General features: G+C 38.3%; 1 protein-coding gene across 1 annotated transcript; it reads left to right on the forward strand.

Moving 5' to 3' along the window:
- Positions 1–7,162: 7,162 nt before the first annotated feature.
- On the forward strand, positions 7,163–11,029 carry LOC128031169 (40S ribosomal protein S19). The gene is made up of 6 exons (XM_052619410.1): positions 7,163–7,279; positions 7,907–7,983; positions 8,099–8,199; positions 9,287–9,470; positions 9,572–9,626; positions 10,973–11,029. The coding sequence occupies exons 1-6, from the start codon at positions 7,247–7,249 to the stop codon at positions 10,997–10,999; spliced, it is 477 nt and encodes a 158-aa protein (XP_052475370.1). The 5' UTR covers positions 7,163–7,246; the 3' UTR covers positions 11,000–11,029.
- The last annotated feature ends 4,543 nt before the right edge of the window (positions 11,030–15,572 follow it).

Consider the following 15,572-nt stretch of genomic DNA (forward strand, 5'->3'; position numbering starts at 1 on the left):
AATTATACAAGCATTATTATCAGAAATATTGAATATTTAGAATTGCATAATTTATATAATAATTATAATTACAGTTATTGTTATGAAACAATATTATTTAATTAATGGTCATTATTATTATAAAAATACATCATATATTAATATTTCACATTAATTATATAGTTGATTCATTTATCAATAATGTTATTAAGTAATATTAATTCAATATAAAGATAATATTGTAGAATTTACATCACTACCCTCCAGTTTATGTTAATGGATTCTGCATAACCCATATTTTGTTTAAGTGGTATTCAGTACATGCGGTTTTACACCCTCCAGTTTTGTTCCAACCCTGCTTCAACACATTCTTTAATTGTGTTCCTATGTAATTCTCTAGGTCTTCAACCCATATGTGTGTCAAACATTTATTATTATTATTGTATGTTTTTTCAGTAGCTAACCATCGGTAATCGTCTGGTGATGGAAAAAAAAAATCATCATGAGCTATTTCCTAACCTGATATGATATAATCCAGGGGTGTCAAACTCAATTCCTGGAGGGCCAGTGCCTGATTCAACCCTAATCAAACACACACAAACACAAACCAACAAGTCTTTCAGATTTTATTTAAAAGCTACATGGTATACAGGTGCATATAATTAGAATATCATCAAAAGTTGATTTCACTAATTCCATTAAAAAAGTGAAATTTGTATATTATATTCATTCACCACACACAAACTGATATATTTCAAATGTTTATTTCATTTATTTTGATGATTATAACTGACAACTAAGGAAAATCTTAAATTCAGTATCTCTCAAAGAAAGGATTTTTAGAAATCTTGGCCAACTAAAAAATATGAAAATGAAAAGTATGAGCATGTACAGCACTCAATAATCAGTTGGGGCTCGTTTTGCCTGAATTACTGCAGCAATGTGGCGTGGCATGGATACGATCAGTCTGTGCCACTGCTCAGGTGTTATGAGAGCCCAGGTTGCTCTGATAGTGGTCTTCAGCTCTTCTGCATTGTTGGGTCTGGCATATTGCATCTTCTTCACAATAATCTATGGGGTTAAGGTCAGGCGAGTTTGCTGGCCAATTAAGAACAGGGATGCAAGCGAGATGCTTCTGACACTGTCTGTTGTTCAAGAGTGGCTTGACACAAGGAATGCGACAGCTGAAACCCATGTCTTGCATACATCTGTGCGTAGAGTTCTTGAAGCACTGACTCCAGCTGCAGTCCACTCTTTGTGAATCTCCCCCACATTTCTGAATGGGTTTTGTTTTACCATCTTCTCCAGGGTGCAGTTATCCCTAGTGCTTGTACTCTTTTTTTTCTACCACATATTTTCCTTCCCGTCGCCTCTCTATTAATTTGCTTGGACACAGAGCTCTGTGAACTGCCAGTTTCTTTTTCAATGACCTTTTGTGTCTTGCCCTCCTTGTGCAAGATGTCAATGGTCATCTTTTGGACAACCGTCAAGTCAGCAGTCTTCCCCATGATTGTGTAACCTACAGAACTAGAATGAGAGACCATTTAAAGGCCTTTGCAGGTGTTTTGAGTTAATTAGCTGATTAGAGTGTGGCACCAGGTGTCTTCAATATTGAACCTTTTCACAATATTCAAATTTTCTGAGGTACTGAATTTGGGATTTTCCTTAGTTATCAGTTATAATCATCAAAATTAATGGAAATAAACATTTGAAATATATCAGCATGTGTGTAATGAGTGAATATAATATACAAGTTTAACTTTTAAAATGGAATTATATGCACCTGTATACCATGTAGCTTTCAAATAAGTCTGAAAGACTTGTTGGTTTGTTTTTGTGTGTGTTTGATTAGGGTTGAATCAGGCACTGGCCCTCCAGGAATTGAGTTTGACACCCCTGGTTTATATCATATCATAGTCAGCTCATGACAATTTTTTGTTCATCACCAGACGATTACCGATGGTTAGCTACTGAAAAATAAATAATAATAATAATAAATGTTTGACACACTCATGGGTTGAAGACCGAGAGATTTATATAGGAACAGAATAAAAGACAAGATTCCTTGTGGCTTTTGTGGTTTACACTCCATTGAAAAGGTTAGATGAGATTGTCGTGACAGTGCATCCATACAGCGGATGTGATCGCAAACTACAGCGTGGAAAAGCCTGAAAAGTCACGCATGCAGCAACAGCCGCTACGACATCCAGATCACGTATATGGCAGGCTACTTGCTTCACTGCCCTGACAGACAGGTTATTTCATTTTGTGCCCAGACAATGAAAAATACATATTTGCGATTAAAAAAACTGTTAAAATATCTCCCCGAAACGCTTCTATATGCCATCTGTCTATTTATCATAATGAGTTTGACCTTTTCAACAGCGACTGACAGTAATCGGTCGGAGAAAGCCCGCGAGTGCTTCATAGTAATGAACAATGATTGCACAGTCTCTTAATCCAGTGCTCCTCACAAGCGCAGGCTGGGCCGCTAAGTTTGCTCGTCTTTCATTGTTTTCCCCACTTATACAAATTGATTAGTTGAAATAATTAATGGTGTAAAAGTAAGAAGTCGTCTCATTGTTCCGCTCCCATTGTAATGCTTCTGCACTTCACTCTCCGCTCCGCACAATTAATTTCTCCGGCTAATCAACAATGAGCCCAACGATAGCTACACAAACACTCGCGGATTCACTGCCCTCCACTGACAAAAAGAACAGGAAATGTGTTAATTAAAAAAACAGCACATTTACAATTTAATAAAGGGTGAGAGAAACAAGTTGTTAAAATACCATAATTGGATGTGAAGATAAATACGAATCTGTCGGCTCAGAGTTTCTTCTGTCACCCAATGTTGTCAAGTGGGTCTCAATTGTGCTGATGGACAGAGCGAACACATATATATAGGCCTAATAATAAACCATTTTTACCACAGCTTCTCCCTTCAGTACAGTGTGTGCTTATCAATTCAAGTGTGTGAGCAAAATTGCCCATTCCATTTGGCCAGTTCAAAGGGCAGCCTCGCCATAAATATAGCCTACATCAATTTCATTCAGGAACACATAAAGATTCCAGCTCACATACACACTTTTAGATATGCACAGCCTGAGACATACACACACCAGCACCGATTTGTGCAGGCCAGGACTCTATCTCTAAAGTAAACGCCAAGAATGATTGGGTAGAAAGAAGAATGAAGGGGAGAAGAAGAGCTTATCTGTTTGGGAGTTTAGGTGTTGATGCACATGAACTAATTCAGTTCTCAGCAGTGTATGGAATGATAGATTTCTTTTTTTCACCCAGACAGGTTTTTGTCAAAATTTGTCATGTATATTCATGAATTAGAAAAGTGAACCTTTAATAATGTAAATTTTACTGCACAACTTTGAGAGATAACAAATTATTTAAAATTGTATACGTTTTAAAAATGTGTTCATGATTATGAAGGTAAGACATTGATTATAGAGAATACCATTAAGATGTAGTTTAAGAGATTAGCCTAACTGACTAAACAGTTACCATTGTTTTTATTTGTCAGCATTCAAATGTATGTACAGTTGTGTCCGGGTACTTTCCCGGGATTACCAGACTCATATAAAATGATATGTTCTTTAATAACATGAAACAGTATTTTAACTCTGCTATCATTATTTTACGGTGTTGAAATTGTTTCAGTTTCTGATAAGAATGAGGCAGCTCTTTGCACATGGTCAATTATTCTTTAGGAATCATGCAGTGAAGGAACACACTCTAAATGCGCACATGCACTAGTCTAGACTTCACATAATGCAGCTTAGGTGCACTCTGTAGGGAATGTTTTTTTTTAAATACAGTCAATGTCAAATCACACACCATTTAAAACAACAATTACGATATTATCGCAGACGATATATATCGCACACCCCTTCTGCTGAGGCATCTCAGATGAGAAGGGCTGTTATCTTGGCTTTTTATCCTTGCAGCATCAAAGCAGAATTAATATGAGGTGATTATTTTACAACTTCTGTTATTGGAAAAATACTGTCTGTCTATAAAGCAGCTAAGCAAGCTCTTTAGCCTCAGTTGAAAATACACAAGCAAGTCGAAAATAAACTTTGCAGGACACTGGGTTCCCTGGGGCAGGGTGGAAGATCTATGATATAGCGAGTATTCCAAAAAGTTTAAATATCAAATGTGCACAATACGCCTTTTTCATAAATTGTGAAGAAGTTTCATTGGTTATTTACATAGTAAATCTATTTTATTTTATCATTTAAAAAAATAATGTAAATATTAACACGGAAAGTAATCTATCTATATTTTTTGCTCTCTTTTGGAAAGTCACAAGTGTTATTGTGGAATTTGTCTTTTGCAATTACAGCAAATGGGAACTCAAAAATTACATTACAAGTTTATCAGACTATGATGACTTCTGTTTCTGAGAACCCTGTAAATGTGAAAAGTGGTCACAAGAATAGGAGGGCTATATCAGGGGTGTCCAAACCTGTGCCTGGGGGGCCACTGTCCCGCAAAGTTTAGCTTACATCCCTAATCAAGCACACCTGAACCAGCTAATAGCAGACTAACTAACTTATCTTTCAGGCAGGTGTATTGAAGTCATTCTCTGTAGGACATTAACCCTCCAGGAGCAGGTCTAAAGCTGGGGTGCCCCATCCTGTGTGTTTGATCAGGGCTGGAGCTGAACTTTGCGGGAAGGTAAAACTCCAGGAACAGGATTGGGCACCCATGGTCTAAAGTGATGAAGCAGTGGTTGGCATTATGGTGAATTGATCAATGTCCCACCTGCATGCAGGCTGCAGCTGATAAACGTGGCAAAAGATGTACACGCTTATATGCAGCAGGGCTCAGAAACCCCATTTTGCATTCCCCACCGTTGAAAAAAAAAAAAAAAACACGCAGCATCCCCTTGGTAAAACCATGCCCTTTAGAATAATATGCATATTATTTAAAACCATGCAAATTAAATGTAAAAATTCTCTAAATTCCTTAAAATAATTCACAAACTAAAACGGCGGTGATTGGCCAATCAGAACTTGGTAGCCTACTTTAACAAGCTGCTCACAAGCGGAAACCAGTTTTAGTAATTTTTCTTTAAGAAGAACACAACAGAAAAAAAGTAGGCCTATGGTTTTTCCTTGAATGTAATTTAGGCCTACATTAGACATTCCCCGACACTATGTTATTGTGCTGTGTGTGTGACGGATTGACAGTTGATAGTAAAGCTGACATATCATGACTTTGCAAAAAAAAATAAAAAATGCCTGTATAATTCAAGCAATTAATGAAAGAAAAAAATACCCATGTGTACGGGGGCCGAGAGGGCTGCAAATTAAGAAAACGCATGCACATTGAAAAAACAAGAGCAAATGAAGAAAACATCTTCATCAGTTTGACAACACAATGTTGCAAATCCTCACAACACATGCAAATCAAGGAACGCGCTCCAAATCCTCACAACCCATGCAAATTAAGAAATGCGCTGCAAATCCGCGCATGCAAATTAAGAAACAATTAATGAAGCATTGCAAATTTATTTTCATTAACCTTGAAATTATATTTAGTTGAAGATATTAAAGTTAGCCATCTTATATAATAACGTTTTAGAGTTAATCATGTAATATGTAGGCTAATAATATCCGAAAGATAAAGGAATCATGCAATCAGGGTGTTTAAAAAAAAAAAAAAAACTCACCAACAACTCCACTAACCAGTAGCCATTGTACAATAAGCAAATCCCAGCTGGGTCCGACACTTTTTGGGGTCTCCTTGAAACATTTCCGTTTTGGTTAGTGATATTTAAAGGTACAATTTGTAAGATATATGCAGTAAAATATCCAAAAACCACTAGGCTAGTGTTATATATTTTGTCCAGCTGATTACTAACAATACACAACAAATCCCATCAATCCACACTCCTTGTTAGCGTCATCAAACCATGTGATAGTTATTGTTTTGGTAGTGCGCCCTCTCGTGGCAGGCCCTACAACCTGGACCTTTAATTTGCATGTGTTGTGAGGATTTGCAGCTCGTTTCAATATTTGCATGTGTTGTGAGGATTTGCAGCTCGTTTAACTTGCATGTGTTGAGGATTTGCAGCGCGTTTGTTATTTGCATGTGTTGTGAAGATTTGCAGTGTTTCATTATTCGCATGTGTTGTGAAGATTTGCAGCGTTATTTGCATTGTGAGGATTTGCAGCATTTCCTCATTTGCATGTGTTGTTAGGATTTGCAACACTTGTGTTGTCAAACTGATTAAGATGTTTTCTTCATTTGCTGGTGTTTTTTCAATTTACATGTGTTTTCTTAAGTTGCAGCGCGTTGAGTTCTCTCGGCCACCGCACATGTGTGGGTTTTTCCGTTTTTATATTCCTTGCACAAGCAATGTACTTTTCTGAATATCTTCTTATATTGCTAGAACAAATGTGCAATTAATTTTATAAAACAGTGCATAGCAACACGGTTCTTTGAATGAGTCAAGTTTTGAACGAATCGAGTGAGCCAGGAATTCAACAGTCCATTCAGATCGATCTCAGATGGACTTAATTTGTTTCGTTTCTAATTGAATCAGCCGTTTTGAACGAATCATTTGATTTGATTTTTAAAACATGGACTTGCTGCCTTTATTATGTATATCTATGGCCAGCACTACCAGCAAAAAAAAAAAAAAAAAACATTTAGCAAATTATTGAACAGAATTCCTAATTTTCAGGCACCAGAAGAAAAAAAGCTTATAAGTAATAGTTAATTTAAAAAGGATAATTTTTCATTAAATAAAACACTTTTTGGAACAAATATTAAAATCATTCTGTAAAATTTGCCTCACCCCACGGCCCCACCCCGACCCCACCGAAGAAGAAACTGACTACATCATCCCCCCTGAAATATTTGTACGTTTCGACCACTACTTATATGTGGTTATTTTTACTGATTATTAATGGTATGGTTTAAATAATTGTTATGGCATTTGACCATATGGCACATGACTATTTAATTATAGCTACTTTGTCTGAACTTCAATAAATGAAAAACAAAGCTTTTAAACATATCTTTTATTCATGTGTGCCTAAGTAAACACTAACTATACCTAACTGTTAAATTTGCATAATCGTTGTTATATTTTTGTTCATAAAACATTCAGCAAAAGTTGTATATTTGGCATAATACCATACATGAAGCTGAACAGAAACCAGTCCATCGCTGAAGCTCGTTCACATCTCGCGATAATAAACGCGACTCGCCCCTTGTTAACACGCCTAGGAAACCCCGCATGTCCCTCTTCTTTTTGCTGTCCACAAGCAAGGTAAACCATACTCCGTATCTTTCTAACTTATTACGTGACTTATGAGAATTGTTTGCCGCTATTTCGCTCCTACAACCATCTTATTATGTATATCAGTACTCATTCTAACAGCGGACTGTCAATAAAATGATACAAAACGCATAGTTTTTTTTAAATTTAAAATGAGATCGCATGCTATGAAAACCCGGTGTTCAATGGCAGCGCCCATGCAGCCGCATTGAGGCCTGCTCTACTCGACATGTTTCACTTTACCTAGCTGCAAAAAGAGGCGTTATTAGTAGTAATTAAAATAAACCGTTAAATGATCTAAAACGCTAGTCTTGTAATTTGTTGCATTTTACGCTCTAGAATTTAACGTTAGTGGTATTTTTTTTTTCCGCGTTAGAATAAACGTGGCCATTAGCCGCGTTGATAACACGATGCATCCTAACATCGAATAACGCATAAAACTGAATGTTACTATTTGGGCTTAACAATAAGGCAATTGTTTTGGGTTCTGTATTTTACGTAGTTTCTAGGTTTCCTCAAATATAACTTATGTTAGTTTGCTAAATGTTTTATGTGACTTGATGTTGTTACAAAGAACTGTAAAATACTTTTGTGACTTAAATTGATTCTGGTTTTCAGATGCCAGGCGGTGGTGTAACCGTGAAAGACGTCAACCAGCAGGAGTTTGTCCGCGCGCTAGCAGCCTTCCTCAAGAAGTAAATTCAACTGTCTTTGTATTCGAGTATATTATTTTTGAAGCTTTTGACACCATGATAAAGTAGTTCTGGCTTTGTGTACTGAAGCTCATTTTGGACCTCGGTGTTCTGACAGGTCGGGGAAGCTGAAGGTGCCAGACTGGGTTGACATCGTTAAGCTAGCCAAGCATAAAGAGCTGGCTCCCTGTGATGAGAACTGGTTCTACGTCAGAGCTGGTGAGCGTGATGTGTATTTTAGAAAAGCTAATGCATGTGGATGAAACGAAGACTTTCCTGAATAGCACTTTAAGCATAACCTCTCATACTGTGAAACAATGATGCTGGCTGTGCATTTGTTAGGTTGAGCCATGCACCACACTTATGCTTTCATCAGGGATGCGTAATTGTGTGCATCTGTCAAGAAGGTTTTACAGACAGTATTTCTGTGGAATAGGTCCCCATTTTGGTTCCAGTTTTGTTGCAAAGAATTGACTTTGTTTGCAGCACACATTGAGATGTCAGTGTTGTCCATAAAGAACTTGTAATTTGTATGTTTGTCTTGATATCAAGATGTGGTTCTTGGTAACTTCAAAATCATAGTAAAAACTTATGCTATTGTTGTTTTCAGTAAGGAGTGATGTAAATGGGTCAGAAATGGAAAGCAGTGCTGTAAGCACTATAGTAACAGACTTTTATAAACCATTCTTCTAGTTCAAGTATGTATCAGCAGTATCAAGTGTTAAAGTAAAACTTATTGGTGAAAAATGCAGCGAAATAATATATCTTTGTAATTTAATAATAAAGGGATATTTTGCCCCCAAAAAATGAAAGTTGAAGTTTACACAACTTCATGTTGCTCCAAACCTCTGACTTATTTCTTTTCCCCCTTGTGTAACACTATAGGTATTTGGAAGAATATTGGTTACCAAACAGCTCCAGTTCCCACTGACTTAAATGTATTATTTTGTAACATTATAATGGAAGTCAATGGGAACTGTAAAATTAAGTCTTTGAATCTTTACTGTGTCAGGATTGGGCTCAATTATTGATAACCTTGTTCTGTTAATATATCAGCAGTTTCTGCTGTGCTGAGAAACTGACTAAAATGTTTTTCTCTGAAACCGTTCCCATTTGACACACTGTAAAATTAAGAGCTGAGTTTTAGTTAGTAACTGACATTATAGATTTTATGCCATGTGTACTGTATAGACCTGCGTTGGTTCTTTTAGAAGTAAAGCTGAAGCGTTTCATGGCATGTTGTCACCTGTTGTCCTCCACTGCCCTGAAGAAATCTCTTCTCCTGACTCTCTCTGTCCTCTCTCAGCCTCCACAGTGCGTCACCTGTACCTGCGTGGAGGTGTTGGTGTAGGCTCTATGACCAAGATCTATGGCGGGCGTAAGAGGAATGGTGTGTGCCCCTCTCACTTCAGTGTGGGCTCCAAAAACGTTGCCCGTAAAGTGCTCCAGGCCCTCGAGGGACTCAAGATGGTGGAGAAAGACCCCAATGGGTGAGTTGTCTGTAGACTGCTTTTGACTATATGTGAGATGTATTATTGCAGGTAGTGTTATTTTGGAGTTCAACTAACTCTCAATTGTTGCTGTGTTCCAGTGGGCGTAGACTGACCCCTCAGGGCACCAGAGACCTGGACAGAATCGCTGGGCAGGTAAGAAGTGTTACCGGCTGTCTGTATTTGTGAACTTGAGCATTTGTAACATCGATTTTTGTAAAAAAAAAAAAAAAAAAAAAAGTTTTAAGGTGCTATTGATTTAGTCTCAAAGTCAGGCTTCTAAAGTTAGTCAGATACCATACAACAGATGGTGGCTCTCAGATTTGATAATGCTGTTCACCGTTGTTTGTGTAATCAAATTTCATAGGAATTAAAATTGTTGCTGCACAAGACAGAATCAAGCACTGAATTGTAAAGAAGCTTTCACTTTTTGTGCTCAACTTTTTATTGTTTTTGGATCAACAAAACATCCACTCAAACACAGGGCAGGGGAAGCAACAGGCATTAGCCATTTACAGTCTGAAAGAGGAACAAAAAAAAATTATAGTCATTCCTTTTATAATCCCAAATTATAAATCCAAAACATTGCCATGCATCAATGCTACTAGGTTTAGCCTTGTTAATTTGTGCGGTTGTATATTCACATTGCTATCTTAAGGAGGCTATGAATCCAAAATGATTTTGCACATATCTGCAGAGTAAACAAGTTTTACATTATAATCTTTGCAGCTGTTAAACCAGCAAACAGCATTCTCTTTAATGACTTCTACAGCATTTAGAGTCCTCATTGAGAAGACATAAACCTGGATTAGACGTGTAATCAATTTGAAGTAAAAAGGACAAAACAATTCACATGTGTTTAAGGTTGACAACAATTGGACATTCTCAAAACACGTTGAGGAAAGTACCTGATGATAGTGTTACAGATATGACAGTTATAGGTTGATTGTTCACTTATTAAAAGGCATCATTTTTATTTAACTGCAGCAGCTCTGATTTAATATGTAGTTTTAGTTTATTAGACCGTACTATCTTCAAAAAGGAAATGCTTACACATCTCCTTTTTACTCCTCTGCTGGTCCTCCGCTTTTCCTGCGAGCTACCGCTGTGCACCAATCCGATGCTGGAGGAAGTAAACAAGCCGATTGAATTTCATGCTCGCTGGGCTGCCGTATGGCGGCGTTTTATTCTGCCTGATCCCCTTAATGAGCTGAATTCAGATGAGTTAACGTGATTTTGTGTTGTGCTTGCCTTGGCTGTGTCGTCTGCACTGACTCTTTCCAGAGCACTGTTGATGTGCTTGGCTTCTCATTGGTGGCATGAGCAGAAACGGTGTCAGAGTAGAATCGAATGTTGCATTTAATCTCCTGGCTAAGATCTCGTCATGGACCTGAAAGGCTCCTGAATGTTTCCCCAATGTGAATTAATTTCTGGAGGATTTTGTCCTGATGTTGCAGGGAATGTGAGATGATTGATTTGTCTTTTTTTATGCTCTGTTGCAGGTTGCCGCTGCAAGCAAGAAATCTTGAAGTGTAAAATAAACTTTTGTGAGAAACCAACCTCTGTCTCGGTCTCATTTTTATTTTTTGTGGATTACTTTCCGTCAGGGACAAAAGCTAAAAATGAATGCTATAATGCTCCTAAAGCCATTGGCTTAATGTGTTGTATTTTTATCTTGACAAATTCCAGTCTAGACATTTTACTTCAAGAGTATGTAGCCTACAGTTATACATTAGCTGGTAATTCCGTGTTCTGGAATATGTTAAAGAACCCAAAGCGATTGATTAGTGGAGTTATCCTTCTCTTTTCTGCCTCGTGCCGTAAATACTAATTGCCATTTTGAAATTGCCTGCATCGGAGAAATAACGGGTAAAATGTTAACTATAGTACAGTTAAAGGCATGTGGCAAAAGTCAGTTAATAAACACCAGAGGGCAGCAAAGATCAATATTTGGATGTATTGCGATGTTCAGCTGCATCGACATAAATTTACACCTAATGGCATAGCTACCTGCTAAACAGAAAATGTGATTGAATCGTTTAACTGTTCGTTCGCCGTTGTGAATGCAGAGGGGAAGTTCCACGTTTGATTTGTGTTTTTTGAGTGCTGTTTTGTGTTGTTTACTGTACTGTCTGTATCACACTGTGTTCAGATGTTCCATGGGAAACAAAGCTGTGTTATTCTCTGTCTCCACGATGCAGCTCCACGCCAATTTATACATGACCCGTGTGTGCACCGAATCTCCCTTCTTCAGAATCCGTCATAACTAGCGTTTCTGCTTTTACCCCATAAACTATAAAAACATGGACATGACATCACCCATTGGTTTCCGAAGAGCGTTTTTGAAGCCAAGAGTGGGCGGAGGCGGCCGTCGCCATCTTGGCAGCGCGTCACCGAGTGTCACTCCCGGATAATCGAAAATGGGCAAAAAAGGCGGGAGCTGGTTGCTGAAACCACGCCCACCTAGCTCGACGGCGGTGACAGCAGTAACAATCCACCTGTCACTCAAGTGGCGGAGCCCTTAATTATGCAGAACTTTAAGGCTTAATATAATTTAAACGGATGAGTTCACCCAATCACAGTTGTCACGAAGGGCAAAATTAGCTATATAGACCAAAAAAAAAATTTGTACCAGGTTGTAAACTTTTTTTTTTTGCTGTAAATTTGGAAACATGGGGAGTCAATGGGATTGAGGCTTCTAGCAGCCAGTGAATTGCAGTTTTAGTCACTTCCGTGTTGGTTTCAAGAGAAAGTTTGCAGCTTGGTTTACCCCTCACCTCTCAAGAAATAATAGTTTTCATATTTTTTTTTCTCTCTCTAACTACCCAGCTGTTCTGGAGCACCTGAAGCCCTCCCTCTCTCTGTCCCTGTAATTTGGAAGCAAGAGAGAAAGATAAACAAGTCCTTGAGTGTTAGCGGAGAATGTCAAGAATGCTGGCTGAGAAGGTGTTGCTGTTTGTTCACTCGTTACTGTCTGAATGCGGCTAAGACTCCAACGATACCGCAGACATAGACTCTGATCCCCTGCAGCCTTTACTTCACGTTTATTAACTTTTTCAGGGCATTGTTTTCATAACTGAGCCTGTGGGTGTATATAAGGGAGATTAAAATCTATAATTGCTGCAATTATGACATTAGATAAGTTAAGTATAAATTATTGTGCTCTCAGATAATACGTTGTGCCTGTTTAGTAGCGGGAGAGTTTAAAAATGTGCGGGCTCCATTGTTTAAACGGTAACTGCGCATGTGCTGTCTATTTTCCAATGTAGATGTGAAAAATATAATATAAAGAACGTACACAGCAAAAAGGGGGGTGGGGGGGGGATAGTTATAGTGGCTAAAGTGCAAGTGAAGCAAGCTTACATACAGAGTCGATAATAGCCTGGGTGACACACAGAAACTAAGATAATGAGTGTTATTTAATCTACATCTCTGCCGTTCTTTCTGTATGTGACGGCTGGAGGTACGTAGATTGTTTTGAGAACAAAGCTCTCAGATAATACAATGGTAGAAAATAGCTGTTTTTAAAAATTAGTGAACAATTGGAAATGTTATCAGGTACAATCACCTTAGCGTCGTTTCACAGACAAAAAAGGTTACGTTTCTTTCAGACTGTCGCTGACACTCGCAGCTTCTGCTTGGCGTCTTTGTTAATTTACCCATCATGCTCTGTTTGTGTTTGGGGCAGGTGGTGGTGTTAGTCCTGGTGCTTTTGTGTATTCATCTTCCGTGTGTGTGCAAATGTGTCTGTGATTTCTCTCTGTGTGTGTGGCACAGTCTCAGGACAGACCAGCCTGTGTTGGCGCATGACCCGGCCTCCTCTCTTGGACATAACACCTGTTTTGAAGGCAAAAGGCAAGCAGAGAACAGATGCAGGTTAGAAACTGTGTTTGACTGTCTGTTTGGCACTTGATCTCGGTTCATATGTTTGCCAGACACGGTCGAACATCTGTCAAAGAATGGACCATAGTCAAGTTTAAAGAAAAACTATTACGGAGAAACAAAGTAGGGCTGTCAATTTAACAATTGAATTTGAATTATTAGGAATAATTAAGTAATATAAAAATAAGTAAATATTACTTTACATAATATTGCTTAAGAAGTTTAAGTTTCTGTAAAGTTTAAGTAACATTTTATTTTGTTTTGGCATAATATAAATCCAGACAATACAAATGAAATGTAAATAATTTCCAATAATGTTGCCTTTGTGAGACCGTACTGTTTGTCTCATACATGGATCTCAATACATATAAATACTTTCTTTATTTCAGCAAGTGGATCCCTTGAAAGAGATTATCATATTAGCAGATCCTTGGCATGATGTTTGAAAACTCCTGAGACAGAACACACACACACACACACACACACACACACACACACACACACATTCATAAAGGTGAGGCTGACTGAGATAACTATTGAAACATCTAGATAAATCCTATACAAAGTGAATTCTATATATTAAGTTATAAAGTGACACAGTATGTGTTCTTGCATTGTGCTGTTATCAGAAACATCTAGATTCGGAGGGATAATCTGTTCCCTCCCACCCAAATACCTAACAGTCACACGCTAGCTTGTTTGGGGTTTGTAGTATCCGTCTCCATCTAAGTCCTCCTGATCTAATCACACAGACTGATAACCAGACAGCTCTCCTACTTCCGTCGTATTTCTCTCACCTGTGCTGGACCCCCCTCGGTGGCTGCCAGCACTTCTTTCAACTCAAACCACTGTTCACTGTAAGCTCTCAGCTGCTCTGATCCCTCCCGACTATGTGTGGTCTTATCTTAACAGAGTCTGTCCCAGAGTCCCGCTCTCATTTACTCCTATCAGTTCTCCCATTCCTCTCCCATTCACCTGCACATCTAACATCCCACTCCTCTGAACAGGAGTATGAATTTTGCAACATCCCGGTATTAAATATTTACTCGAACAGTGTCACGAGGAATGTGAACATAAGCCATGCACATACCTGCAGTTATTTAATAAGTCTTGTATGATAGTCCTGATCCCTGCAGTTGTTGAGAGCAGCCAGAACAGGCACATGATGCATGAGTTAGGATTATTAGAGCGGATGAACGCTCTAGAAAGATAGGAATGGATTATTTTTGAATGCTGTAATGGTCAATGCTGATGGTGTGATGGTCTTCTCCAGCTTTAGCAATGTGTAGAATGGAATAATACATTTCTTTGACTTGGGGCAAGGTTCTTCGTGCCCCTTCAGAGTCCATGCATACTGTTGTAAAGTAGGAGTGCCTGATAATTGGGTGGATGCATTGCTGAGGGTTTTTACATGAAGTATGTGTGTAGGCCACATTCTCGATCTGATGGTTAAGTCTGACTATTTACTATATTGCTGTAGTGGTTGACCGATGCAGGTTTTTAAATGGGGTAGTTTATCACCTTAAATAATCATTGCTTTTCTCATTCTATTTCCTGTTATTTTTTACAATCTGTAGGTAGCATGTTGATGCAGTTGAGCTGCATAAGTACTGGGAGAACAGAGCCAGAGAGAGAGAAAGAGACCGGGACCAGGTCTGAGATCTTTTTTTTTTAAGTCTTAAAGCTTGTCTGCCAGGTAGTTCAGAGCCACAGTGGGACATGGAGACCACTGTCTGGATACAGAACACTGGCTGTCCCCTTGCTTTTGAAGGAGAAAGCTCAGGAGAGAGCTCACATTGAATGCTAATGCTACAGTCAAAGTCAGGGCAGTGAAATTTTGGGATAGCGTTCCAGAAAGGAGACAATGTCATTGCTCTGAGATCTATTAGTATGCCAGGCTGTAATATAGTATGTAAGATAGCAGACACCTCACTTTCATTTCACAAGTTAATTAAGAAACATGTCAAACAGATAAAGAGTGGTAATATTTGGATTTAAACCTGAATAATTTTGCACACCCCAAAACAAACAGGGTTAAAGATTATAACTTTGTTTCTCACTTTGTGCCATTCACATTGTCATCTTTATACTCAGAAGCAGATTAAAGGTCTGAACCTTCTTTAGGGGTGCGCAAATGTAACAGACAGACATTTAGTGTTGCATTATGTGTTTGCCTGAGGCTTTTCTCTTCTGCAGTAATGGGGAGTCGTGCTTCTCTGT

Source organism: Carassius gibelio, chromosome A16 (assembly GCF_023724105.1).
Source record: "Carassius gibelio isolate Cgi1373 ecotype wild population from Czech Republic chromosome A16, carGib1.2-hapl.c, whole genome shotgun sequence".
In the NCBI taxonomy this organism is placed as follows: Eukaryota; Metazoa; Chordata; class Actinopteri; order Cypriniformes; family Cyprinidae; genus Carassius; species Carassius gibelio.